Below are 26191 nucleotides of genomic sequence, written 5' to 3' on the forward strand. Positions count from 1 at the left end.
GCCCTCCTCGTCAGCAGCGTGAAAGCCCTCAAATTTTTTTCCGAATTTGGAAGTTTCATCACTCAGAAGACCCAAGTGCGATGTCTTCAGCATCTCTGTGCCTAGCTGGTTTTGAGAAATGCAGAGTCTCATCACATTCCATTCTTTAATGGTAGATTTACTTGGCAAATCTGACGCCGCCTTTCCAACTAATTTTAGAACAGTTTCAATAACTACAGGTATCTGTCCGGTGGGTACATTGTGATCTAACAGTCGGCAGATACATTCCTTCATTGGTACAGAATAGCTCCCTCTGTCATCTTTGGTCGACATGTCAAGTTGTACCATCTCTCTCAACCATCGTTTTCCGCAAGTAGGTTGTTAGCTTCCTCCTCCTTCTCCTGTAGTTTAGTTTTGAAATCATCACACCTTGACTGAACTTGTTTTATTTTATTTTTTTTACGTTTAATCCTCTCTGTTAGTCCAAGCTTTTTCTTCTGAAGATAGAAGATTTGGGATGATTTTCTCTTTATTTCTGTATCCTTACTGATGATTCTTTTCTTAAGATAGGTATTCTGATTCCTGAGAGACTGTGATGGTTTCCCTTGAATATCAGTTTGTGTAGTCTTCTCTAGACAACGCAGAGCAGGTTGCGTGACTCGTTTTTCAGGGAAGGGAAACTCTTTGTCAAGGTATGTCGCAAGCTGTTCTCGCACAGATGGTCTTTTTATACTTTTTAGGTGTTCGTGCTGATGCACGAACACCTATTGTTATTGCTCTGTTTTTTTTTCTTCTCCATCTTCCTTCTTCTTCACCGTCAACTCTTATCTACAGCATAACTCAAGATTCAAGCCAAACTGAACCTTGAAACTCACCAGACAATTGAACCTCAATACGAAGACGGCACAGTTTTCATTACGTCATGATGACGTCATTAGGTGTCAAATTACAGGGTTTTTAAAGTTGAAAAGGGACCATTTTCGTTTTGCTGTATCTCAACGAATATGAAAGCTATGATGTCCAAAGTTTTCGCATCTGATAGACCAAGACTGGGGCAACATTTAAAAAGTTAACGCTAAAATCGTACGACCTTAGCATCCGGGTCGTTACCCTGGGTCGAAGTTCACCTTCGGGTTTTTTTCGTCAAAAAACAACTTTCGAGCTTTTCTACGGAATAACTCAAGATTGAGATTGAATGGAATGTTGAAACTCAACAGTTAGTTGAACCTCAGTATCAAGACAACACATACTTAATTACGTCATTATGACGTCATCGGGAATTGAATTACGTTAGATCAAAGTTTAATATTTGTAAAAATCATAACTCAAAAACTATGATTCGGATTTTGACAATCTACACATCATCGGATAGATCATTAAAAGTTGGACAAATGCTTCACAGAACACGTAAAATATTTTTAATACTTCTAGTGCAAAACAAAATTTGAAAATTTCATAAAATCTTATCGTATTCATGTTTTTAAAACTACTGATCATTTCAACGTAATTTTTGTTTCAGATTGTAAAACAGCAATCCCGCTCAATCTTTTGCACAGAAATAACAAAATTTTGACCTTTACATCAGTCGAAAAGGGACGTCAAAGCACCTGTTGACCCACGCGTTTACCCCATTTTGATCAACAACGCACGCTATGTACGCTATGCAGTGCAAGCGCGGGAATTCCCAAAAGTGCTCTCTTTAGTCCAGCGAAAGAGGGCGCTGTAACGTTTTTAGTAACATCGAGCGCTGAGTGAATCGCGGTGAATCGCAATAGTTGAGTAATAATGAACAACGTCTCGCACCAAAACTACAAGTAGGAATACATATGCATTGATGTTATAAGATACATTATACACCTTCAGATAGTTCATCACATAATTATAAAATGTTTACAAGTCATACATCAGCTGAAAGGTTTTAATGAACTAGTCAGGATCTACACAAATGAAATCAGTTTAAACTTGGCTTCTTGTTCAAACCAGAGGTTGAAAATAATTGGTCAAAGAAAAATAATTTCACAACCACACATTTGATTTTTTATATATTTATACGTCATTGGGTAGGTATGTAACAACTTAAGAAACGATACACAACATTGACTATTAAACCTTGACCTCCAGTTAAACAGGAAGATGCAGTTAATTATTTGAAAAAATATTACCCCAGAACCAGAAATTAGTTGTTTATTATCTGAACGTCGTCAGATAAGGCTTTGAAAAACATTACTAACGCTATAATTTGTGACCTGACAAAATTGTCTTCCGGTTCAAACCGGATGTTTAATATTTGAAAAAAATCATAACATCTGAACCATACATTGGATTTTTTCAATCTATGCATCATCTGAAAGGTCTTAATAGACTTATCATGTGCTATACAATATGCGACCCTGTTTGACCTTGACTTCCAGTTAAAGTTGGAAACTGATATATAATGTTTGAAAAATTAAAAAATCCTAAACCACATGATTTGATTTTTATCATCTATACGTCAAAAGAAAGAACTCAAAAGACATCACCAACGCTACCAAGTGTGACCTCATTTGACAGTACCTTCCGGTTCAAAGTTGAAACTTTATTTTTTTGAAAAAATCATAACTTCTAAACCAAATATTGGATTTTTACACCCCATCCATCATTTAAAAGGTCTTAATAAACTTATCACGCGCTACATGAAAAGTAACCCCTATTTGACCTTTTATCCGATGCAAACCGGAAGTTGGTGTTTAATTTGTAAACAAATCATAACTCCTTAACCAGTCATTGGATTGATGAGGTAAATGTTGTCACCAATTCATTCACTCACTCACCACGAACACCTTGTTTTTGTAGTAAACAAAAACTGTACATGTACCTCTAGTTCTCAGTGTTTTCACTTTTACTTTCAGTGCATTGACTTGCTTTTGATATGCTGCTCTTGCTGCTTTTGGTTCAGTTTGATGGGAGTCAATGAGCAAATCAATTAACCGGGAATTCCCCAGCCTTCTTAAGTTACTTAAAACTTCTTCATTTTTCATTTTTCAACCTACACTTTTCCAATTCTGTGCGCAGAGAATCAATTTCTTCTTTCAGTTTTTCATTTTCTTTTTCAAGATGAAGCACATACTCTTTGAGATTTTCCTCATTAGATGTTTGTGTGCCCTTGAGAAGAAATATTATGAAATCATTTGTTTTAAGGACATGCAATTTAGAAACATACAGAACTGTCAAACATTTCGATCTTGACACATAAATTTAGAAAATGTAAACGTTATATTTCATCCGTTAAATGTCTTTGTCAAACAAGAAAGGACTGTGATATACTGCTCTCTAACAACTTTGTATATTTTTGTTTCAGGCCAATCAAGTCATTGTGTTCTTTGCAGCAGTTCGTTTAAATTTTCCATCACAAAAAATGTTATTACCTTATCTGCCCAAGTAGTGTCAGTCAAAGGCACCTCTGTTACCACCAAGCTTGATTCCGTATCATCTGTCCACTTCATATATTTAACATACGGCTATTGTGAAATGATAAAGATGAATAAAGTTGAAGAAGAAAATTTGAAATTAAAGCAGTTTTAATTACTTTCTATAAGAAAAAGCATAACAAGGTCAACAAATTTTGAAAATTTGAAATTAAAGCAGTTTTAATTACTTTCTATAAGAAAAAGCATAACAAGGTCAACAAGGAAGATACAAAAAAATCACAACTACCTGAAACTCAGAAAAATGCTCGTGGGAGTGTGGAGAACTAGAAGATACAGGGTGCAGTTCCCCGATTTGCGGTGATGTGTGCGTGCTCACATCCAGGTCAGCTGGAACCTAATTGTCACACCTTATCTGCTCAAGCTACAATCATCCTTGAATGTCACCTACCTGTGAACTCCTACCTTTCCACTGCCTTAGCTACTTGTATGACAACTTCATATATTGAAATGGTGATTAAGAAATGTTGAAGTGGATGCAAATATTTTTGGAATAAATGTCAATGAAATTATTGTGTATTAAAATGTCATGCATCAACAAGAACATTAACAAGTTAAGCTTACATCACTGTCGGAATCTGGAGGGTGTTCGTCTGCAAAACTCGTGTTCGATGGCGGGGAATAGTACGTGCTCACATTTGAGTCGTCACTTTCGGGAATCTTAAGAAATAAAATACAATATTGTCACACAGGTGAAAATAACCTTTGCTATTTCAAATCATAAGAATGTGTGCTTACATTGTACCAGCCTTTATTTTCGTCAATATATGCTAGCCACATGGAGTCTTGCTCCTCATCTGATATATCTGACTCCGACATATCTGTATATCTGCATATTAATTGTACAAAAAAGGTAATTATTAATTGTACTTGATTTGTCAGGGCCCTTGGTTGAAAAAGTTCATCATAAACCATAGATGGGAAGCAAATTCATCCTCTTCTAGTCTAGAGAAAATAAATAAAACAAATTATAAGAAAAATTTAAGTTTGTTTTATTTATTATTGAATTAAATTTAAATGTTTATCATCAACAATGTCATTAAATGGTAAAGAAATTGTGGTATAAACAATGTAAACAAAAAGTATAGGCCTTACAACACATGCACTGTGTTGACTGTTGTCAACAAAGCCTGAATAAAATTCCACTCACAACTGCAACCATGTTTTTTGCGTTTGCCATTAGACCTCCCCATTAAAATCGCCAATGCGACCATTTTGCGCCTTCGTTAAAAAAAATAAAAAAATGTATCCTTTATTGGTGAATGTATAAGTGTTCAGAAAAACATGGTTTCATATAAGTTTCATCGACTCCTGATGTGTGTATTTTGGAGTTTTTTAAGTAAAAAAAATGGTAGAAAACTGTACCTTTTTTGGCCTCTTGCAAACAGTCTTGTTAAGGAGTCACCACATTCGCGAAAGTTGGCATGTCACACATCAAACGAAAGAGCTTGCTTTCTTCTACAAAATGATGACATCATCTATGCAAACCCCCCTAAATCTCGCGAATCTAGCCTAAAACGCGAGTTGGCATTAGGACCAGAAATCAAGATGGCCGCGCCCAAGAGTTGACGTGTCGTAAGTCAGCGCTGATTAAGCGGGATTTTCTTGAAATAATCCATCTCATAAACCATACCCATTGGGACAAAAAATAACACAAATGAAAAGATAAAGCTTTCATCTACTGAAATATTGTTTAAATTCCTACTTTTGATGAATGAAAAGGTCAACAAACGCTGATTATAAATTTTGTTTTTTACACGCTTACAGATATAAATCTGAAAACAGTCGTTTCACTGGCCTCCCTACCATTAGACCTGTTGCGGCCCAGTTACAGTGCTTAAAATAATGTACAGCACATCTAATTAATACTGATTTATTTTGTTAATTGAGTCCTTGGCAAAGCATCATCAGGAAACGTACCAAGCAACGTTTACACACTTAACCCTAGGCATTGGCCATGTTGGTTTAGTAAAGCCCTGAGAATTCTTGGGCATCAGTGAATTATATAAACTGGGCAAATTTTGGTTTTGTACAGGGTGTAAAAAACGCTCAATGTTGATATTCATCTCCCCCCCCCCACAATAATAATAATAAATTAATTAGCCTAATTAATTAATAAATTGATAAATAAACAAACAAACAAAACCAAAAAAACAAAAATAAATGAATAAATTTATGTTAATTAATATTAACACAACAGGAAAAAACTCACAATGATAAGTGCATCATATTGGACAAAAAGGCGAAAACTAAAGGGAAGAATTGCAGAACACATACAAGACATAATTGATGACACTGAGTTTATTTCTTGTCACTCAGAAGCTCAGTATGATTCAGATATTTTGGACTCTTCTACACTTACTCAAGTTACTGCATCAAGAAATGAATCAGAAATTTTGTCACAGGTCACTGATGATGCGAATTCAGTGGAGCCATCAACTCACTCTGAAGTCCACATTGAAAGTAACGTGATTGATTTTGATTTGCATTCATCAAGTGATAATAGTGCAGGAGAAAGTGAATATGAGCCTGACGATGTAGCAGGAAAACAGATAATCAGTGACATTGCTGAGTGGGCAAAGACATTTCAAATACCAATGTCGGCTCTGAGCTCATTGCAAAATGTCCTTATCCCTTACTTTCCTTCAATGCCGAAAGATCCAAGCAAGAGCATATGTGAAATGTGTTAAATTATGCACTGGTTACCATGGTTGCGATAAGTGTTGGATAAAGGGTGAATGGCTGAAAAAAGTCATATCCCAAGTTTGATGTCAGGCTGAGAACAGATGCAGAGTTTGTTGACATGGTAGATGAGGATCATCGCCATAGACGTTGTCCATTACAGGAGACTGGTTTAGGATTGGTGTCTGCCTTTCCATTGGATTATATGCATTTGGTGTGTTTGGGGGTGACCAAACGATTACTTCGCCTGTTAATTAAAGGTCCCTTGAGATGCAGAATGCAGAGCTGTAAAATAAATAAAGAATTTGCAAGATGTCCAAGGTCACTTAAGGAAATTGACTGATGGAAGGCAACCGAGTTTCGCCAATTCTTGCTTTATACTGGAATACTGGTCTTGAAAGAGCATGTTAAAACTGAAGTGTACAGGCATTTCCTTATTCTTTCTGTAGCCATGCACATTCTGTTGAATCCTGCTCTGTGTCAACTATACTGTGATTATGCACAACAGCTTCTTCTTACATTTGTCAAACAGGTTGAATGCATATATGGCAGAGATCAACTGGTATATAACGTGCATGGTCTACTCCATTTGGCACATGATGCGAACAAATTTGGCTCACTTGATAACATTTCAAGTTTCCCGTACGAGAATTTTCTTCATCGGTTAAAACGACTCATCAGAAAACCATCCTCACCCCTTCAACAGGTATTCGACGTCTCTCAGAGGAAAAGTCGTCCCCAAGACAAACATGTTCATGTGGGCAGAAAACAACCAAAGCTGACTGCAAGAAAGAGCACATGAATGGTCCTTTGCCACCTAACACTAACCACTGTCGGCAGTATACCGAACTGCGTCTTGATTCATACAGTATTTCATCATCACCCAGTGATAGCTGCATAAAAGTGAAAGACAGTCTATGTGGTGTTCGAAATATGTTGTTGAATGACAAAGTCACTGTTGTGTACGAGGTGTTCAAATCTGTAGACAATTTTTTTGATTATCCCCTACCCTCTGGATGCCAAGGAATACACAGAGTTGCTAAGCTTGATGGTGTGCTCCATACATGCTCAGTATCAGAAATTAAGTGTAAATTCACCATGTTGCCATGTAAAGGAGGGTACTTGGTTATAGCTCTGACTCATCAAAACAAAAGTCTTGATGGTTGACAGCTTGACACTCGGATCTTAGTTGCATGAAATTCATTTTGTCTACTAAGCAACGAAAGCAAGTTATCAAATGAAATTTTTTCTCTAAAATGATTTTTGTGGCAACCTAGAGTATCTAAATATAGAAAAGTAAAACTAATAGCACACGTCTATTGTATCAAAAGGGACTTAACCTTATTTTTTTGTTTTTCATTGTCTAAAAGAACATGGTTTCAAGAATTTCTGTTTCACTGAAAGCGACCCCCATTTTTCACAGAAAAAACACTTGCTTTTTTAACCAAAGTTGATTTCCAGGGAAATGTACGCAGTTGTTGAGTTCAAGATTGAGGGCACTGTGGCCCTAGTTGCTGAGAGCTGGCTTACGAACGAAGACAACATTGTCAAGTGGCCTGCAAGATTCAAGACAAGGCAGAATTGACAGAGCTGTACAGAGGTGCGAGCCACCAAGCAATGATTATGAGCGGTTCCCCTGTCGTGTGCTGTATAAAACAGGTGTGTTGTTTGAAACTTAACAAAATTTGCCAAACCAAATGTAGCTAACTTGAGTTGATGGCAATTAAAACTAGATTTCTGAAAACATACTCTTGTTCCTAATGTCTAAATATGATTTATGTCGTTTGTTGATGTTGACATGATAAAGGCTTGTGGTGTAAGTGCCCGCTGTCAACATTTTAGAGTCGCCTGATAGCTACCGGGTTGGTAACTGGCCACTGTTAACGGACCGAGCTTGGGGCGAGGTCCATTAACCAAGGTTATAAACCATGTAGTGAAGACTTCCATTAATATATACCTTTTTGTGGCACAATTTGTTAAAACGGTCAACATTTGCTTTGCCTTTTTGTTGTACTTATGTTCAAGGGATACAATCAACTGTGAGCTCTGTTGATTGTAAACAACACCATATCAGGAAATGTAGGTTTATACGCGCACAAATTACATTTTCAGCACGTATGCGTGTGCGTGCAGTAAACGTGGTAAACTACTAGTTGTACAAAATGTATGCAGGTTTGGGGCCCATTTGTTCTCTAGTGTCCAGAGCCAGTCTTTATATCACCTGTTTACATACCCCCATGTGATCAGGTTTGACCAATCAGAATCTATAATTCTGTCCAAGATATTTATTAATATAATACATTTAGTTCACAGAAAAACTGCACAGAGACTTTACAAAGCTGGTTACTATACAATAACATTTTCACAAATTTTCAGGCTTAATTGTCCGAAATTCTTTCATTTTCCCAGCCTCTTATGAGAAAGGCATGGCTAAAGTGCGCCAGGCACAAGACACATCAGACATTGGAACTGATATGGAAACGGAAGTGCCACCCAAGAGAATTATGAGGTTTGTAGTGATTGATATCATATTGAACCGCCCATTGTAAAATCCATAGAATCAGTTCTGCATAGAATAGGGGAACTTAAAGGCATGTCCAGAATTTTTTTTAATTAACAAAGTCAGTTCTTTTCTTTAGAAAACTTAGGGGTTCCAGGTCTCAGCCTTAACATTTTAAAAAACTGCGATGCACGAACCCGTAATAATTTGCTGTATATACATGTATTTCATTACAGGCCTCAACCTTTAGCTTCAGAGGGGCAAGGCCACTTGGCCTCAAACGCTCTAAAAAAGAAAGGGGCACCAAGGCCAACTGAAAGGGCACCAAGGCCATTTTCAAACCTTTATTTGTTGATGATTATGTTAATATACTTTCCACTGATTTCAAGATGGTGGTCAACTTTCCAACCCATATTTATTTCATTGTCGCTGTGAAATTGAACAAAAGTTTAAAAATATTTGTTGCTGAATTATTTACAGTTTTTAGCAGCACTCGCATTGCAAACGATTACCCCAGTAACTTACCCCATGTTACCCCCTCCCCTTATTCATCGCCTTAATAATTAAACTCCCTTCTGCTCATCTGAAAACAAATAATTGCTCCAGAACAATGAATTGTTGAAAAAATCATACTGAAAAAAATATTAAGAAAATTAATTCCCTGCGTGCTAATCTGAAGAAAAAAAGATCAATTAGTCTCTGGCTCACCACTACCCCAACTCTGTGAGACAAACGAGCCCCACCCACCCCACGCCAACAACCCACCAACAACCCGGAGGCTCAGTTAAATCCTATGATTTGGACAAATATATTTTTTTTTATATAAATATGATTATGAAAGTTAAAAACGAACCCCCAACCCCTAAACTTGTAAGTTGTATTGTGCATGCCGGCGTTTATGCCACGCTAGACTGCGCTTAATAAATACTATAAAAACGTAAACAAACGCACCCAATTAAAAAATGCTTCCAAAGTTGGCACTTTCCTGCCACTCTAGCCCTTTCGCCTTCCTGCTTATTTTTGCATCTTTTGTGGGATGGCATGCTGATTAATCAATAATAAACTTGATGGAGTATGGTGATTTCCAAAATAAGGGCTCTGCCGTTACCTCCATATAATCCGATTTTGACGTTTTACAATTCCACGCTTGTTGTGTGTACACAAACATGTGTTTGGCAATGAAAAACAAAGTCGCCAGGCAGGCAGATCACTGGTAGCGAAATAGCCAGGGGAAAAACATAGACTGTATCCAGCCCCCGGCCGCGCGCCTCCCCCGACCCATCCGCTACAAATACAGATCTCAATAGACAAAATCAGTGCGAAAATGCGTAATTTACTGTAGGGACTTGTAGCGAGTTTATACATTGGAGTAGTCTGGTGCTGCGTTTTTAGTAGTAAACACCTCAACAACGTTTGATATGGTTACCATGCCACGTTCTCGACACATTTTTTATTGCACTGAAAAACATTGTGAAAACTAATGTGCGGGATCGTACGTTCCGAATTTTACCTCCATATAAATCACAATGTTAACATTAAATAATATTTTCGAATAAATAATGTTATGGAATCAATGGAAACGGGCACAACGGCCAAGTGGCCGTAAGGTACGTGATTTTTAAAAGGGCTTCACGGCAATTCTATGGGGCATCGCGGCACTGGCCGCTGGTGGCCGCTGTAGAGGTCGAGGCCTGTCATTAGCTGATATTGCACAAGGTAGTTCGCAGTGTAACTCATGAACCAAGGAAACATTGCAAAAGAAGAATCTTAAAAAAAATTAAAAATTGGTCACTCTGAAATTTGCTTGCTAACAAGACTCGGTGTCTCAACTGACGGGGTTTCCCCTTCATCTTGGGAATATGTTTGTCAAACAAATTAAACGTGCTATCTTGTAACTGTGACTCTTGTAATTTCTGGAAAATCCCATAATGTTAGAAAGCCTTCACTCTTTATCTTGATGAATATGACAAAGTTTTGTATTCTGAATTTCTGAGCTTGATGAAGTGCTTATTGTTTCCTTTTTTCACCACACAAAAAACAAACATCATCAGGCCAAACCCACGCTATCAGCAGGATGCATCATCAGATGAAGAAATTGTTACTGCAATTCAGCCACGTCGCAGTGTGAGTTCCACATCTAACATTAGCCCATGCGGGAGTTCAACTTCATCAGAATTGCCATGTCCACCACCAAGACTCATCCTTTCGGGATCACCCTCGGGGTCTTCGGGGGGTTTGAGTCGGCCTGCCTCACCCTCCGTGATTCTCAGTCATCCCAGATCTCATCAGCTTGCACAGGTATTTTGAATAAGTACTTCACTCTTTGTGACTGGCAGGGTGGTGTTATTTCTACAATTACTAAAAGGGGAAAAACAGATTGTATTGTATGTGTACTCATACAGGATGGTTTTAAAAAGCTTGTAACCTGTGTTGTGTGTTAACCATGGTCTGCAGGTCCTGAACAAGTTATGGGTTTAGCTTAACCTGTGAATCTCAATATGGCCCATCATAATTAGCATGTACAACACTGGATGGCCAAGGGAGCTTCAAAACACATTGACACGAACCCACACAATGAATGCATGTGTAACCCTGAAAAATGGATCACTTGAATAAAGTAAATAAAACTAAACGTTGGGGAAACTCACTTCAGAAAAACTCAATTAATCTAAGGATAGAATAGGGTAAAGACACAAGGAAATGCAAAAAGTAGGACAGCGACTCAAATTGTAGGTTTCCTCATTAAAAAAATAATTAAAAAAACAACTGTATTGATTACGAAGCGATGACCAAAAGCAAAAAGGCGGAAAACTTCTGTCTTACAGAACATTCCTAGAAATTAACTTGTACAGGGTGCTGGAAGAGATTAAATTGGAAATAAACAGTGGAAGGGTAATAACTGAACAAAGTTTTGTCTACACCTGTCACACATGCAAACCTGTTGAAGGTGTTTTTCATCCACTTTCTGAAATTCCAGAGACTTTGTTTTTACTTAGCGGTTGAGCTCTACTTGTACTAAGCACTTTATAAGAAAATACTGTCAAAAGTGAACAGCTTTGCATGCATTCATTGTGTTGGTTCGTGCCAATGTGTCTTGAAGCTCCCTTGGACAATCCAGTTTTGTACATGCTATTTATGATGGGCCATATTGATATCCACAGGTTAAGCTAAACCCATAACTTGTTCAGGACCATGGTTAACACACCAACACAGGGTAAAACAGATTACCGGGAATTTCAGAAAATGGGTGAATATTAATAAACTTTGCTTCTCTCGACCCAGGGGTAAATGGGTACCTGTGAGGGCAGAGATGGTTCTTGTGATTGGTTTAGCCATGTAGCGCATATAATTGTCGCACAGGCTGTATACTCCCCAGGGAGCTGAGATGGTTTAAGGAATGATTTAAGGCCCAGTGACCAGGGGTAATAATGTCGGAAGCGCTTTGAGACACCCCATGAAAAAGCGCTATTTAAAAACCGTGTATTATTGTAAAGAAAGAGAGACGGGAAGGTGAGAGAGCCGGTCCTCTACTTAATAAAGGACGAGCATTCGCCAAAATACATGTCAATAAAAGGAACAGACAATAAGCCAATGACGTTTATATGAAAATCTCTTCTATACAGGTTTTAATACTTCCAACCCATAGAAAACATACAAAAAGTTATAACACTACATGTATCCTACATAATACAGTGCACGAAGTTCACAAAAAGGTCAGCACACACAGAGGCTAAAACGGACGCACGTGTGTGACAGTGCTGCCTGGCATACACACATGGTTTTACAAATAAAACGATCCAAATAGAGAGCTACAAAATCACAATAATTTGGGCATTAATGAGGGTAAAAACACAAAATAATATTCACAAATATCTCTACAACTCTATTGATCCCATATAAATAGGTTTTTGGAGCATGGCCAGAGCTATTTACACAAAATTTAAGTAATTGCATTTGGCGACAGACCCAAGATAAAATGTACAGTGGGTCTACTGATGGTCACCGCTACGGCCCAGACAGGTACATGAATATGAAAATAAATTGCAATCCCTAAATACAAGGGAGACTTCCCTACTTTTTCCTTCGCTTTGCCATCTAGCAAACAAAATGAGGGGCGGTTGAAGCTGACGTGGTGGCTATCGTTAAAAACACTCACAGTAGGAGAAACAAAAACTCCTCCTGCCACCTCTACATAACAAAAACTAGCAGCTTCAAATACAACTGGCTTAATATTAAGCGGCACAGCCTCCTCAAAAAATACATCATCACTCACATGAGAAATAGAAGGGGAAAAATCAATCGGGTCAGGTGACTGCAATTTATCAGTGTCTGCATTCAAATTTTCAAAACACCTGAAAATATTAGAAAATCTAGCATCTAATGCAGCTTTGATGCTATCGACCACATTTGTATTAATAGGACACTCATCTTCGTCTTCGTCTTCACGTAAAAAACTAGTGAAGGAACTCACAATGGTTTCAGCTAAAGCACTATTTGACTTTGAAACATCGTCTGGCACAGACATAGTTTGAATACTATTATTATTAGGTGTTCGGCCAACAGCCGAACAACTATTGTTATTGTTCTGTTTTTTTTTTTTTTTTTTTTTTTTCCTCGCGTTCTTCTTTCCCTGCGAACCTTCTCTAGCAATTTTAAACAAAAGTAAAGCTTGTACAAACTTAAAACTTACTATGTACATCGGCAATAGTGAGTAGACGAAACCGCCACTTTTTGGGAATGATGACGTCATTGATGACGTCATGGCAAGGTTTTTAAAGTTGAAAAACGACATTTGCTTTTCGCTGTATCTCAACGAATATTAATGCTATGATGTTCATACTTGGGCATCACATAGATAAAGACTTGGACAACATTTGAAAAGTTAACGTCAAAATCGTATGACTTCATCTTCCGGTCGTACCGGTCAAACTCTGCCTTTTGTTTTTTGTGTTTTTTTGTAAAAAAAGACAATTTGTTGTCATAACTCAAGATTGATATGGAATTTAACATTGAAACTCATCAGACAATTGAACCTTAATAATAAGACCACACAAACTTAATGATGTCATGATGACGTCATCAGGTTTTGAATTACAACAAATCAAAGTTAAATATTTTAAAGAAATCATAACTCCTGAACCACATGGTGGATTTTGACAATCTACATATCATCGGACAGGTCGATCAAACTTCAAAAAACGCTACACACAAAATGACCCCATTTGACCTTGACTTCCGGTTCAATTTTGCAATTTTTGATCTCTAAAACTACGTAACATTTCAACATAAATTTTGCATCCCGTTATAGATGAGTGATCCTGCTCAAACTTTCCCACAGAGATGATACCAATTTGACCTGAAACTCTGGTCGAAATCGGACGATAAAGCCCACGGATGTGTTGACCCGCGTGATAACTGCGTACACTGCAAAAGCGCTTTGGCTGGCCGTTCCGCTCCATTGATCACACCTTGTTCAGTCCACGAGGCCTGTGTGTTCTGTTCGGAATAGTGCATCGTTTGACTGTACGCGTGATTTCGATTCATGTTTTGACAAGTCTCAGGTCATTGTACTTACAACGTAGCGCTAGTTTAATGGTGTACCAACATTTTACAATTGAAGTCCGCTCATATCATATTCGGCGTCAAATTGTTCCCCTGTTCACCCTTCTCATGGCTTAATTATCAAAACGGAATTAAAGACGAAGCTTCGCTGAGATGGCCACCTACTGCAGCGATTCGTATGACTTTTAATTATGTGAGAAAATGCAACCAGAAAAAGACGAACATTGGTTATGTTTTGATCAAACACCGGGAAGCGGATTCGTGACATCGACTCGTGAAGGGTGTTTCTATCCGGCACTCACGGCAGTGTTTAGCGCGCTACACGGTAAAGCTTTGTGTACAAATCATTGCTTTTCAAAATAAGTGTTTATTTAATGCCTAACAAAATCTAACGTGCATCCCAGTTATCTTAGTTGTATCTGTACCCGTGTCGTACACTTGCGAAACCTCTGTAATACTTAATAAATAAGTCATTTACAGTTATTTACTTCACAAGTCTAAAATTAGTAAACTGTTGTTTCGTATAAAGTTTCCCCAAATCCAGTTAACCTTTTAAGAAGTTTACTCTTGAGTTAAACATCACAAGGATCACAAAACCTTCAAACTTTGCACATAGTTAGCTCTTTACTAATAAAATACATCGCTTTAATAAGTATTAAACTTAGCATTTGTTTTCTGTGCAAAGAAAGGTATAAATGTAATAGATTTACACTTTTACTTTCTGTGAAAATTAAAAAGCTATCAACAATCTGTTCATAGATTTAATTTCCCTCTTGTTCTTCTTTACCTCTGAACCTTCCCAAGCAATTTTAAACAAAAGTTAAGCTTGTATAAACTTAAAACTTACTATGTACATAGGCACCAGTGAGTTGATGAAACCGCCACTTTTTTAGAATGATGACGTCATGACAGGGTTTTTAATGTTAAAAAAGGACCATTTGCTTGTTGCTGTATCTCAACGAATATAAAAGCTATGATGTTCATACTTGGGCATCGGATAGATAAAGACTTGGACAACATTTGAAAAGTTAACGCTAAAATCGTACCACCTTAACTTCCGGGTCGTTACCCTGGGTCAAAGTTCGCCTTCGTGTTTTTTTCATAAAAAAACAACTTTTGAGCTTATCTACGGCATAACTCAAGATTGAGATCGATTTGAACCTTGAAACTCAATAGATAGTTGAACCTTAGTATTTTTAAGACAACACAGGCCTAATTACGTCATAATGACGTCATCAGGTATTGAATAACAATAAAATGTGTAAAAATCATATGGCGCGAAAGTTTGTGGGGGAATTCCCAACAGCGCTCTCTTTTTGCCCACCAAAGAGGGCGCTGTTGATTATCAAATCTGTGTACAGCATCCAGTGCAGGGGTGAGCTAGATTTTTAAAGGGCTTTCATAAGTTGCAAACAAAAAAACTGATGTCAATCTCACACAAACATATTGCATTTGTGAAGAAACAAGGCGTTCAAAAGTGTGATACAAGCTTAACTATAAAATAACGACGCATTGTATAAAAAACATCTTTATGGTTCAATGTTTTTGAACTACGTCATCACGTAACGTCCAACCGAACACCGTGTTTTTGTAATTAACAAAAAACACTATGTCTAGTCTTCTTCTTATTCTCCTTCTTTCTTTTTACTTATTTCTTCTTTTTCTTATTTCTATAAGCAATGTACATACAAAATTATGGCTTGTTGAAATACACTGAGGCCTAAATCATCGACCTTCAAAACAGTCTGCTTATACAGACAAAAATACAAGTCCAAAAGATGTCTCACCTACACGGTAGACAAAAAGTACTATTGCCTTTCACAAATTCTCAACTGACAGTACACAAAGTCTTACAAAGACTTCAAAAGTTATTAGTTTGCCAAGACAAGTAGTCACAAGTATACACCATTCACATAGGTGCAACAAGAAATATGCAGTTAGCTGAAGACTCACAATTACAATATTATGTGTGCAACAAGAGAATTATTTGACTAAAACAAACTTTATCCAAAGCACTGGCCTACAACTGGCTCCAAAATCATCTGTTTCTCAAAATATTGAATCTTAAAAGACTCACAAAGGACACAACTGCCTTTTAACTACAACAGATCTAGAAAGCCTGGATTTAAATTGTCAAATTACAAACAATTCTACAAACCGAATTTATACAAAGAAAGTTGCACATCACAAAATGTAAACAAAATATATAGTCATAGAAGAAGTCCTCTTGTCGATGCAGAGGGCAAATGTTAGATGACCATCACATCCATAGATCGCGACGAAAATGCGAAATCGCTCACATTAACTCAGTTCTCAGTTTCGATCAGGGAAAAATCTAAAGTCCGGGTTTATATAATCCACGGTAACTGACCGACATCATGAAATATAGCGAAAAGTTCTACTCCAACTTGAGAAAGGCGTAGACAAATCCAAAAGACATGAATGACGAAAACGAATTGGCGAATGCTCTATCCTGTCTACGACGCCATATTGTAAAGAGAGACGTAGACAGTACACAAAATATCTAAATGAAAATAGTAAAAATGGCGAACACTCAATCCTGTCTACGACGCCTTATTGTAAAGAGAGACGTAGACAGTACACAAAATATCTAAATGAAAATAGTAGAATGGCGAACACTCAATCCTGTCTACGACGCTATATTGTAAAGAGAGAGGGACGGTGAGAGAGCCGGTCCTCTACTTAATAAAGGACGAGCATTCGCCAAAATACATGTCAATAAATGGAACAGTCAGTAAGCCAATGACGTTTATATGAAAATCTCTTCTATACAGGTTTTAATACTTCCAACCCATAGAAAACATACAAAAAGTTATAACACTACATGTAGCCTACATAATACAGTGCACAAAGTTCACAAAAAGGTCAGCACACACAGAGGCTAAAACGGACGCACGTGTGTGACAGTGCTGCATGGCATACACACATGGTTTTACAAATAAAACGATCCAAATAGAGAGCTACAAAATCACAATAATTTGGGCATTAATGAGGGTAAAAACACAAAATAATATTCACAAATATCTCTACAACTCTATTGATCCCATATAAATAGGTTTTTGGAGCATGGCCAGAGCCATGCTCCCTATAGAAATAGAGAGAATCACAGCCCAAATAAATTAGTTGCTCTTCCAAGTCGAAGCTATAGAAAAAGAGGGTGATTGTCACGTGACAGTACCAAAAGTTAACTTTGAACAAGTCCAACAATGAGGGCGCACTTTGGATTCCTACACTATTATTGGCATTTTTGTAACCAACCTGCACTCGATGGAAAGTCCTGTGTGTACAATGTCTTATAATACAATAATGGTTAGGCACTCATTATACTCTTTTCATCAGCAACTGAGAAGAAACTGCTGACCCTGATAGAAAAGGCAACCATGATAACTACAGAAAACCGAACCCTGCTCATTCAAATACTGAGAAAACTCAATACGTCACAACAGGAGTTAGATAATGGTGGTTTGCCAGAAGGATTGACTTTTCCCTTGAAATTGTTGAGGGATGTGAGAGACCTGGAGGCCCTCCTTCAAAATTTCCAGAAGGAGAAGCTTTTGGTAAGTTTTTGTGTTTTTCATGGCAAAATGCAGGAAACATTCACAGGGTTAATTTCCATTAGAAAAAAATCACACGAAAAAATGCTCAGATTCAATATTTCAAAAACAGAAAGAAAGATAATTTTGTTTTCTTTTCCATAGATTAATTGGATGATAAAACACAATTTGTAAAATCACCTGTGTTTCTAAATCATGTTTGTGGTTACTTTTTTTTATCTTCGAATAAAACAACCATCATCATTTTACCAAAAACAAAAATAACAGTTGTCATTTATTGCGTTTTGGAAACAAACTCTTTTAAGAGTAGAATTAAAATTCTTTTACACTACTAACTACTTCTTGCGGAACGTTTTTGTTTTGGAAAGCATATAATTATTTTACCAAGCATTTATCATTAGGATGCAAAAATGTTTCCACACACAACTCTTTACGTAGGAATAGAAAGTTGACAGTAAAACTGATGTCTCCTTGGATTAACGCTAATGTAGAAAGCATGCTGAATTGTTACTATCCACTGTTATCCACTACGGCAGGATCATTACTATTGTCTATCTGCTGATTTTTGTTTTCAAATTTTTTAAAGGTCACTTACTTATCCAATATTGGTGGAGAGAATCTTGGCAGTACGGTCAGACGAATTCTTGTCTGCGTATTGACCAATGACCTTGCAAAGCAATTTAATTGGATTGGAAAAGGCACAAAGGAGGCCTTCTGTAAACTTCGTCTGGTGAATGTTGTACATCGTAAGTATTAACAGCCACACAAAGCGCAAGTTGGGTCAGAAAATGAAAATATATAGAACAAACATACTTGAAAATATAACTCGAAAACTAAGTCTAAGAGATGATAACAGTTTAATTAGTTTACCAGACTACCCACATTGAAAGATCAAGTATGACTTATAATTGTGGACAATCTTGTAAACTAATACAATTTGTGTGTAATAAGCAATATAACCACAAGGGAAACTGACTGTGTAAATTTTAATTCGTTTTTGGGTAGCCAAGTTTTGTGAGACACAGACCTAAATTCTGTATCCCTGTAGCCGTATGACAGTATGACCATCTATGTGAGATGAGACTTGGATACAGGGAGCCCTCCTGGTTTGTTGAAGGGCTACATTCAGAGGTTATTGGTTGAATGCTTTGTCAGCAGAGTCTTATGGATTTGAATGTACTTTGACGGAATGATCCTTGGTTGGGGGTTCCAAAATTGCAGGTCAGAGAACTTTGAGGAATTATTTTAGCTCATTTAAAAGAAAATGCACAAAATTTAACATTTTCTAAGGGCATAAAACTTAATTAGGATTGACCACAATAAACAGGCAACACGATCTGGGCCCAATTTCATAGAGCTGCTTAAGCATAGAAACTAGCTAAGCAAAACAAAATTATGCTTACAAGGAAAAAGTTTACCAGCTGAAATATCATTTAAAATGTAGCAAATGGGACTGGTATCCTGTTTATTGTTGCTTAGCAGAAATTGTTTAAGCAATTTTGTTCTGCTTAAGCAGCTCTATGAAATTGGGCCCTGCGTATCACTTGTTAGTATATATTTTATTTCAGTTAACCTGTTTTCAAATTTTCTCAAATTAATGCAGGAGCTGTTCGCAGAAATCCAGCAGTCAGATCTGCGACAAATGCTGCGATAGATTCCATCATAAAAGATTGGTTTCGCTATGCCAAAGACCGTGATGGTGGAAGGGCGAGAAGAGCACGTCAGGCCAGCGTTAGTCCTTCTGAAAATGTCAGCCAGGAATCTACTGAAGACTATGGTTCCAGTGATGAACATGACCGTCCCTGATCGATGAAAACCAGGGAGCCTGCATGCAGCTAGAGATTTTGGTTCAGATCAGTGAGGAATTATAATACACTCTTAGAGAATCTAAAATCTTCTACTATTGTATGTCACTACATCAAGCTTGTACTATACACATCTTGTTTCGATGTTTGAAGTTGATTGAACTCATAATCATTAATGGTAATCAGGGACTCAATAGCAAGACTGCCTTGATCACGAGTGCATTCACGTTTTTTGTACTACTTTTCTAATGAGCCCAACTTGAGTTTCAAATGTAATGTTAGAAAAAAAGAAGCCTTAAAAAAAGAAGCTTTTATTTTATTTTTATATTTACTTTTTTTGTCGTGAAAAAAATCCCATACAGATCGTCACGTGTTTTCAAGTGGAACAAGCAAAGATTGTTTTGTGCCATGTGGTCTTGTGGTCGTCATTAACCCATATGCATGTTGGTTAAAAAAAGTTATTTTGCTTGAGTTTGAAAATAAAAATTCACAGCTATTTGCATTCTCACAATGTCAGATTAATGGGGTGACATGTCAGCGGCTGGCTTTTATGCACAAGGTACACTCTGAAGGATTTTAAAAATAATCTAAAGGATTGTTGTGAGGGACCAACTTAAAAGCAATATTGTTTTGATAACAAGTGTTTTCACTTTTTGTGTTGAAAGAGCGACTTTTTGAGCTCAACTTTTTAAGTATGTTGGTTAAAACAACAGAAATTATGTTGCTTGAGTTTGATAATGAAAGTTCATTATTACAGCATTTGCATGTCCATAATAAATTATGTCAAATTAATAGTGTTATGACATATCAGTGGCTGGCTTTTATGCACATTAGAGATCCAAGTTTTTGTTGACAAAAGACCAAATAATTTACCTTTTGTTTACTCTGAAAAATGCCTTTCATCTGTAGCCTAACTTAATCAGATTTATGTTTGTCAATAGTACAAGAAGTTAATAATTAAAGTGTTGTAGCAAGAAGTTTATAAAACCATTAAGGTAAACAAATACATAAATGTTGCATTTTTCTCTTACATACTTGGGAGTACACTTTCTTGGTCTCCATTTATATTAAAGATTCTTTAAAAAGATCAAAGTGTTCTCAACTGTTATGTTTTCAGTGACCTACTTTATTCAGTTTGTTATATTTTTATTTTGGAAAATGAACTCTTGAGTACCTGGGCCTGTTAAACTAACGTTGGTCCAATGGCAACTTTAAGGTTGGCCCAACTTCGCTCTCCAGCATTGGTGTGGGGGGAGGGGGGGGGAGGCAAAGCTAACGTTGGTCCATCGACAACTTTAAGGTTGGCCCAACCTCCCGCCAACATAACCAACATGCTAGGGGCTACTACTGTGGCCCAACGAATATCGAACACTGGGCCAACATAAACCGATGTTGGCCCAAACGCAAAGGTACCGTTAGGCCAATTGCAGAATTCAGGTTGGCCCGAGGTAGGGACTCGACAATGGCCCAACATTTTACCAACATCGTGGGCCAATGTTAACCCGATGAGCAGATCCAAGCTGGGCCAACTTGATCAACCAACATTGGGCCAACCCTAATACCATGTGTTGGCCCAACACGTCCTTGCTATCTAAGAAGTGCCAGCATCGGCGCGAGCGTTATTGGGCCTGTACATGGTGAGTTATGGCAACTGTACTGGGTCGATTAATTGCCAATGTTTCAAATGTAAATGCCAGTATCGAGCCAATACGTTTGCTGGGAGACTCCTTGGGCATTGGAGATTAGCCTGGGGTAATCTTGACCCATGTTGACCTTAACTTCCGGGTCAACCGGTTATAGACTCTTTGGGCTAAGACCAAAACTGTTATTTCTTGAAATCAGACCAACTATAATCTTTGAAGCACTCGATTGAAGCAAAAGACCACGGAACAGCTTTGTGTTTGTGCACAAACACCTAATGTCTAGTTAATTAATTATGAATTATGTTGCAATTCAGCGGTATGCTGCGATGACATTTTAAAATAAATTAGCTATAATTTCATTAAACAAATTATATAAAAATATGCTATAAACTGTCATAATGCCGACCTCAACATTGTTGGTCAATTGCTATCGTTGCTGCCAAGGCCAATGTAATAGACTAAAAACCATCGTTGGTCCAATGAATAAGCTTTTAATGCTACCAACATTCTCAACACTGATCGCAAACGTTACACAATGTGATGTTATCAATCCAGAGCCAACATTGGTCCTACGTCACCAACACAAGCCGTTATTGCTTTCCCACTAATAACCTATGTTGGCTCGACAGTGAGTGCCGACGTTGAATCAATGTGGTAATGCCGACCTAGAGCTAGACTTGATGACAAGTCGTTAGGCGCTGCCTATTTGTCTGCCTTTCATGCAACAGTCACAGTGCGATGTTACACATGCAACAGTCGTAGGTAGCGCGAGGCAGGTAATTGCGACTGACTCACACCATAGAGTTATAATATAAGAACTAGAGAGCGCACTGGCCTAATACGCGCCCCGGTATGCGAGCAGGCGGCCATTTTCTAAGTTGACAAAACTGGCATCTCACAGCGTGTGTTTTTGCGGCCATTTTCTAAGTTGAACAAACAGCATCGCGTGAGCGTTCAATAAAAAAAACTCAAACGTGTATTTCATATTCAACGCGCGTGCAGAATGACGCGCTTGTCATATTGCGGTCCCGTGGCGTTTATGATCACTCGTGCGCCCTCTAGTTCTTATATATAACTATATAACTCACACACACATACTGGGATCGAGGGTGTGTGTATCGTCCCCGCAGCTACACCGCGCTGTAACTACACACCGCGCTTAACAATACCGTCTTGACTTCAAGACTAACCTAGAGCTAACATTGGGCCGATATTGATGTCCCACTTAAAACCAACATTGGTCCGATATTGATGTCCCACTTAAAACCAACGTTGGCGCAACATTGAGTGCCAACGTAAAACCAATGTGGTAATGCCGACGTAGAGCCAACATTGGTCCTGCGTTGGAAACCAACACAATGCCGATATTGCTGTCCCTCTATTAACCAACGTTGGCTCAACATTGATCGCCAAAAAAAAAAACAATGTGGTAATGCCGACATAGTGCCAACATCGGTCCTACGTTGCAAACTAACAGAAGGCTGATATTGCTGTCCCACTAATAACCAACGTTGGCTCAACATTTAGTGCCAACGTAAAACCAATGTGGTAATGCCGACATAGAGCCAACATTGGTCCTACGTGGAAGACCAACACGATGCCGACATTGCTGTCCCACTTATAACCAACGTTGGCTCGACATTAAGTGTCAACGTAAAACCAATGTGGTAATGCTGACCTAGAGCCAACATTGGTCCTACGTTAGAAACCAACACAGTGCCGATATTGATGTCCCACTTATAACCAACGTTGACTCAACATTAAGTGCCAATACGTAAAACCAATGTAGTAATGCCGACCTAGAGCCAACATTGGTTCTACGTCGGATACCAACACAATGCCGAATATTGTTTAATTACTAAAAACCAACGTTGGCTCAACATTGATCGCCAGTGTAAAACCATGGAGGTAGTAGGTCTAATTCTACCTCCATGGTAAAACCAACGTGATTCTGCTGACCTACAGCCAACGTTGGCCCAATTAACAAACATGGTGCCAATGCCGATCGTGGCGACGTAGTGCCAACATTGGGCCAACGCCAAAAGCTGACACAATACCAATGCCAACGGTGCCGACCAAACACCAACGTTGGCCCAATGTATGAATGTTATCTGGGTATTGTCCATTGGTATTAGTTTTGATTTTAAATCTTTAGACAAACACAATAGTTACAGCCCCTGTCCAACTTGTAACTATTGTGTATGTCTAAAGATTTAAAACAAATAAATAAATAAACAATGACTGGCATGACTGTACTTGTAATAACAACAATTAAGTTGTACCCATCACGCATGCAACTTTTCAGGTGATCAGCTGATGTCCTCCAAGTTTTCTTTTGAAAACAGTGCCAAAGAAAACTGATAAAAAAACACTACCAAATTTAAGTGTGATCCGCCATTTTGTTGAATTAGAAAGTTGCATGTCTGACCCATTTTGTGGGCACACTACTATTCAGAAATGTTATCATTGTCGGTTACTGCATGTGAGATATACATTTCATTTGGTGTTTTTTGTGATGTGTCCCGTTTAATTCCGGTTGAACCGCCTGGGGCGCCTGAGGTTTAGGTAATCAGCCGTGGTAAAACGGGACAATTTCCCATCAGGTTGTTATGAAGTATGAACGAATGGGGTTATTTGTGACACTTTTAATTGTTAAAAATACGATTGTTAATAGTTATCAAAAGATACTCAAAGCAAAAACTAAGCAAGTTACCTTCTAATATTTTTGTATTGCCCTGTCGAAGAAACTTTTGATCAGAGCATCGATCGTAGCAAAAGCCGCTAGTCACGCAGCGACGTAGAGGAGCTGAATTTTCATTTTCTTTTTTTTTGAAAATGAAGGCCCATTTTTAATGAGCATTTTGACAACCACCTTTTAAAAAACACACGAAGGCAGAATAAAAATAATTATCCCACCCGAGTAATATGCCTGTGATATTTTTTTCACAGGACTCGGGAAAGTACACATCGGTGTATGGGTAAAAAAAATCGGTGTATGGGTAAAAAAATCTTTATCCCCAATGCAAATTTGACATCTAGTAACAAAATAATCTTGTACAAAAACAACGACAGGCATATCGTTCTTGAAATTATCAAAAGCTTTTTTTCGTCAAGTAAGAACAAGAACGAAACAAAAACAAAGTCTTGAAATGCCCGGCACTTTTCTGTCGACAGAGAGCAAATGCACGGATGCCTGCCAATGCATAAAAAGGTATCAAAAATGTAGGGTCAAAACTGCTTTCCGTTTTCGTTTTTTTTGCCTTCGTAGATCCTGTTTGGATAATTAAGCAACTGGGGGCTGGGTATCAAGACATAATGCATTAAAATATAACAAATCTAATGAAAATCCGGACTCAATATTGGTAATCGACTTTGCAAGAGAATAGTGAAAGGAAAATTACACCCTTTATGCACAAAATTAATTTGTGTGCTTACAGATGCCTAACAAGTATTTAAACTTCAGGCTGGAAGCCTTTTAATATTTGAACTTTTATTCTAAAAAACTATTAAACACTTCAGTAAGAGTCGTTTCAAAACAATGTTTTTTTTGTTTTTTTATTTTTTTATTTTTACTTTCAACAGCTTTTCATTGCTCGTTACCAAATTAGTTTTTATGCTATCACTATTTTTGAGTGAATAATATACACATTTGACTGGCCATGAGGTAACTAATGTACGTCTATTCCCCTGAGGGACACCGAGCTACCTATAGGCCCCTCTTCAGGTCACTCACAGGCCCGAGGGGGAATAGACGAACATACTGAATTATGCCAGTCAATATGTGTTTTATAACACAGCTCGGTCTAATGTGAAATAAGAACAGAAATCGGAAAAGGAAGTTTTGTAGTAGCCTGAACGTCTGACGTCATTCTTCGAGGCTCGTGAATAACGCCAACACCAACATTACCAAGCAAGTACCTTATCCGCCATGCATGTACTGTATACATACTACCAAACACGTGCGGCCTTCGGCCTCGGGAAATAGGTCGCTCTTCTGGTCACTCAAAGTCCCTGGGGGAATAGACGTACACTAGTTAGCTTGCCAGTCAACAGGTGAATACGACTAGTACCCGCTCGGGAATTAGTACCCGCATAACACGCGCGCACGATCACTAACTCTCTCTTTTTCTGCATTCTGGTGGGATGAACTAATAGTCTAGTGATCGCGCGCGCACTTTGCGGGAACTAGTTCCCGAGCGGGCACTAGTCTTTGAAAAAAGTGCCCGGTTACAGCGCCCTCTCTTGCTGTGAACCGTGAACAGCAACTACAAAACTTCCTATCTTTACCAGATTTCTGTTCTTATTACTTCACACTAGCGGGATGCCGCGCTTCGCGCGGCACCCCGCTGAAGAGGAGGATTCTAGGTATACAAAATAATGTTGTAAAAGGTAATGTGGGGGCAAGGGAGGTATTCTTACAGGTAATAATAATTCAGTTACACTTGGCAAAATGTACATCCTGAGTGCCCCAAAAACTGCTTTCATTATAGCTACGAACTTTGTGAAATTGTTACCTTTGTTGCCTTGTTATTTTGAGGGACTGTACGTCCAGTTTGGTTAATTTATATGGAGATGGGCCAATCGGACAATGTATAACACGCTGAATTTGGAATCAGCAGTGGTATTTGGTTCCCTTAGCAACAAATCCATAGTCACCGATAGCCACGGATTTGAGTGGTCTAAGTCTGGTCTCACCCCTCATCAATTATCACCGCTGCTAATAGCAGAGGAGAAATCCGATTAAAAAGGCTTGTATGAAAGTGGTACCCTCTTTTAAAACAAACTCATAATCACAGCCACTAATAGCCGCGGAGTTTATCTGATTGAAAAGGAAGCTTCGAAGAAGTTCTGGTATACAGCAGATTAAAAAGAACCGCGCCAGTTGGTATGGACTTTAACGACAAAGTCAATTTCTGCAAAATTGTATTGAAAATAAATATATTTAATGGTTGGTTGCTATAACTGTTGAATGATTTTTGCT

The 26191-nt window shown here is 38.0% G+C and overlaps 1 protein-coding gene across 2 annotated transcripts; it reads left to right on the forward strand.

Moving 5' to 3' along the window:
* The first annotated feature begins 7695 nt into the window (after positions 1-7695).
* LOC117298225 lies at positions 7696-20683 on the forward strand. 2 transcript variants are annotated; one of them, XM_033781355.1, is made up of 6 exons: positions 7696-7784; positions 8535-8634; positions 10677-10923; positions 17548-17765; positions 18349-18508; positions 19366-20683. In XM_033781355.1, the coding sequence occupies exons 3-6, from the start codon at positions 10776-10778 to the stop codon at positions 19566-19568; spliced, it is 729 nt and encodes a 242-aa protein (XP_033637246.1). In that variant the 5' UTR covers positions 7696-7784; positions 8535-8634; positions 10677-10775; the 3' UTR covers positions 19569-20683. The 2 variants fall into 2 exon arrangements, with proteins under 2 accessions (XP_033637246.1, XP_033637247.1); XM_033781356.1 differs by lacking the exons at positions 7696-7784; positions 8535-8634 and adding an exon at positions 10116-10232.
* Positions 20684-26191: the final 5508 nt, after the last annotated feature.

Source organism: Asterias rubens, chromosome 13 (assembly GCF_902459465.1).
Source record: "Asterias rubens chromosome 13, eAstRub1.3, whole genome shotgun sequence".
Lineage (NCBI taxonomy): Eukaryota > Metazoa > Echinodermata > Asteroidea > Forcipulatida > Asteriidae > Asterias > Asterias rubens.

What these genes read in the sequence shown, in the direction of transcription:
- LOC117298225 (XM_033781355.1), top strand. Translation starts at nt 10,776, where the DNA reads ATGCGGGAGTTCAACTTCATCAGAATTGCCATGTCCACCACCAAGACT. An exon ending in TCCAGAAGGAGAAGCTTTTG is followed by an intron (nt 17,766 to 18,348) that starts GTAAGTTTTTGT and finishes AATTTTTTAAAG; the next exon opens with GTCACTTACTTATCCAATAT. An exon ending in TCTGGTGAATGTTGTACATC is followed by an intron (nt 18,509 to 19,365) that starts GTAAGTATTAAC and finishes AAATTAATGCAG; the next exon opens with GAGCTGTTCGCAGAAATCCA.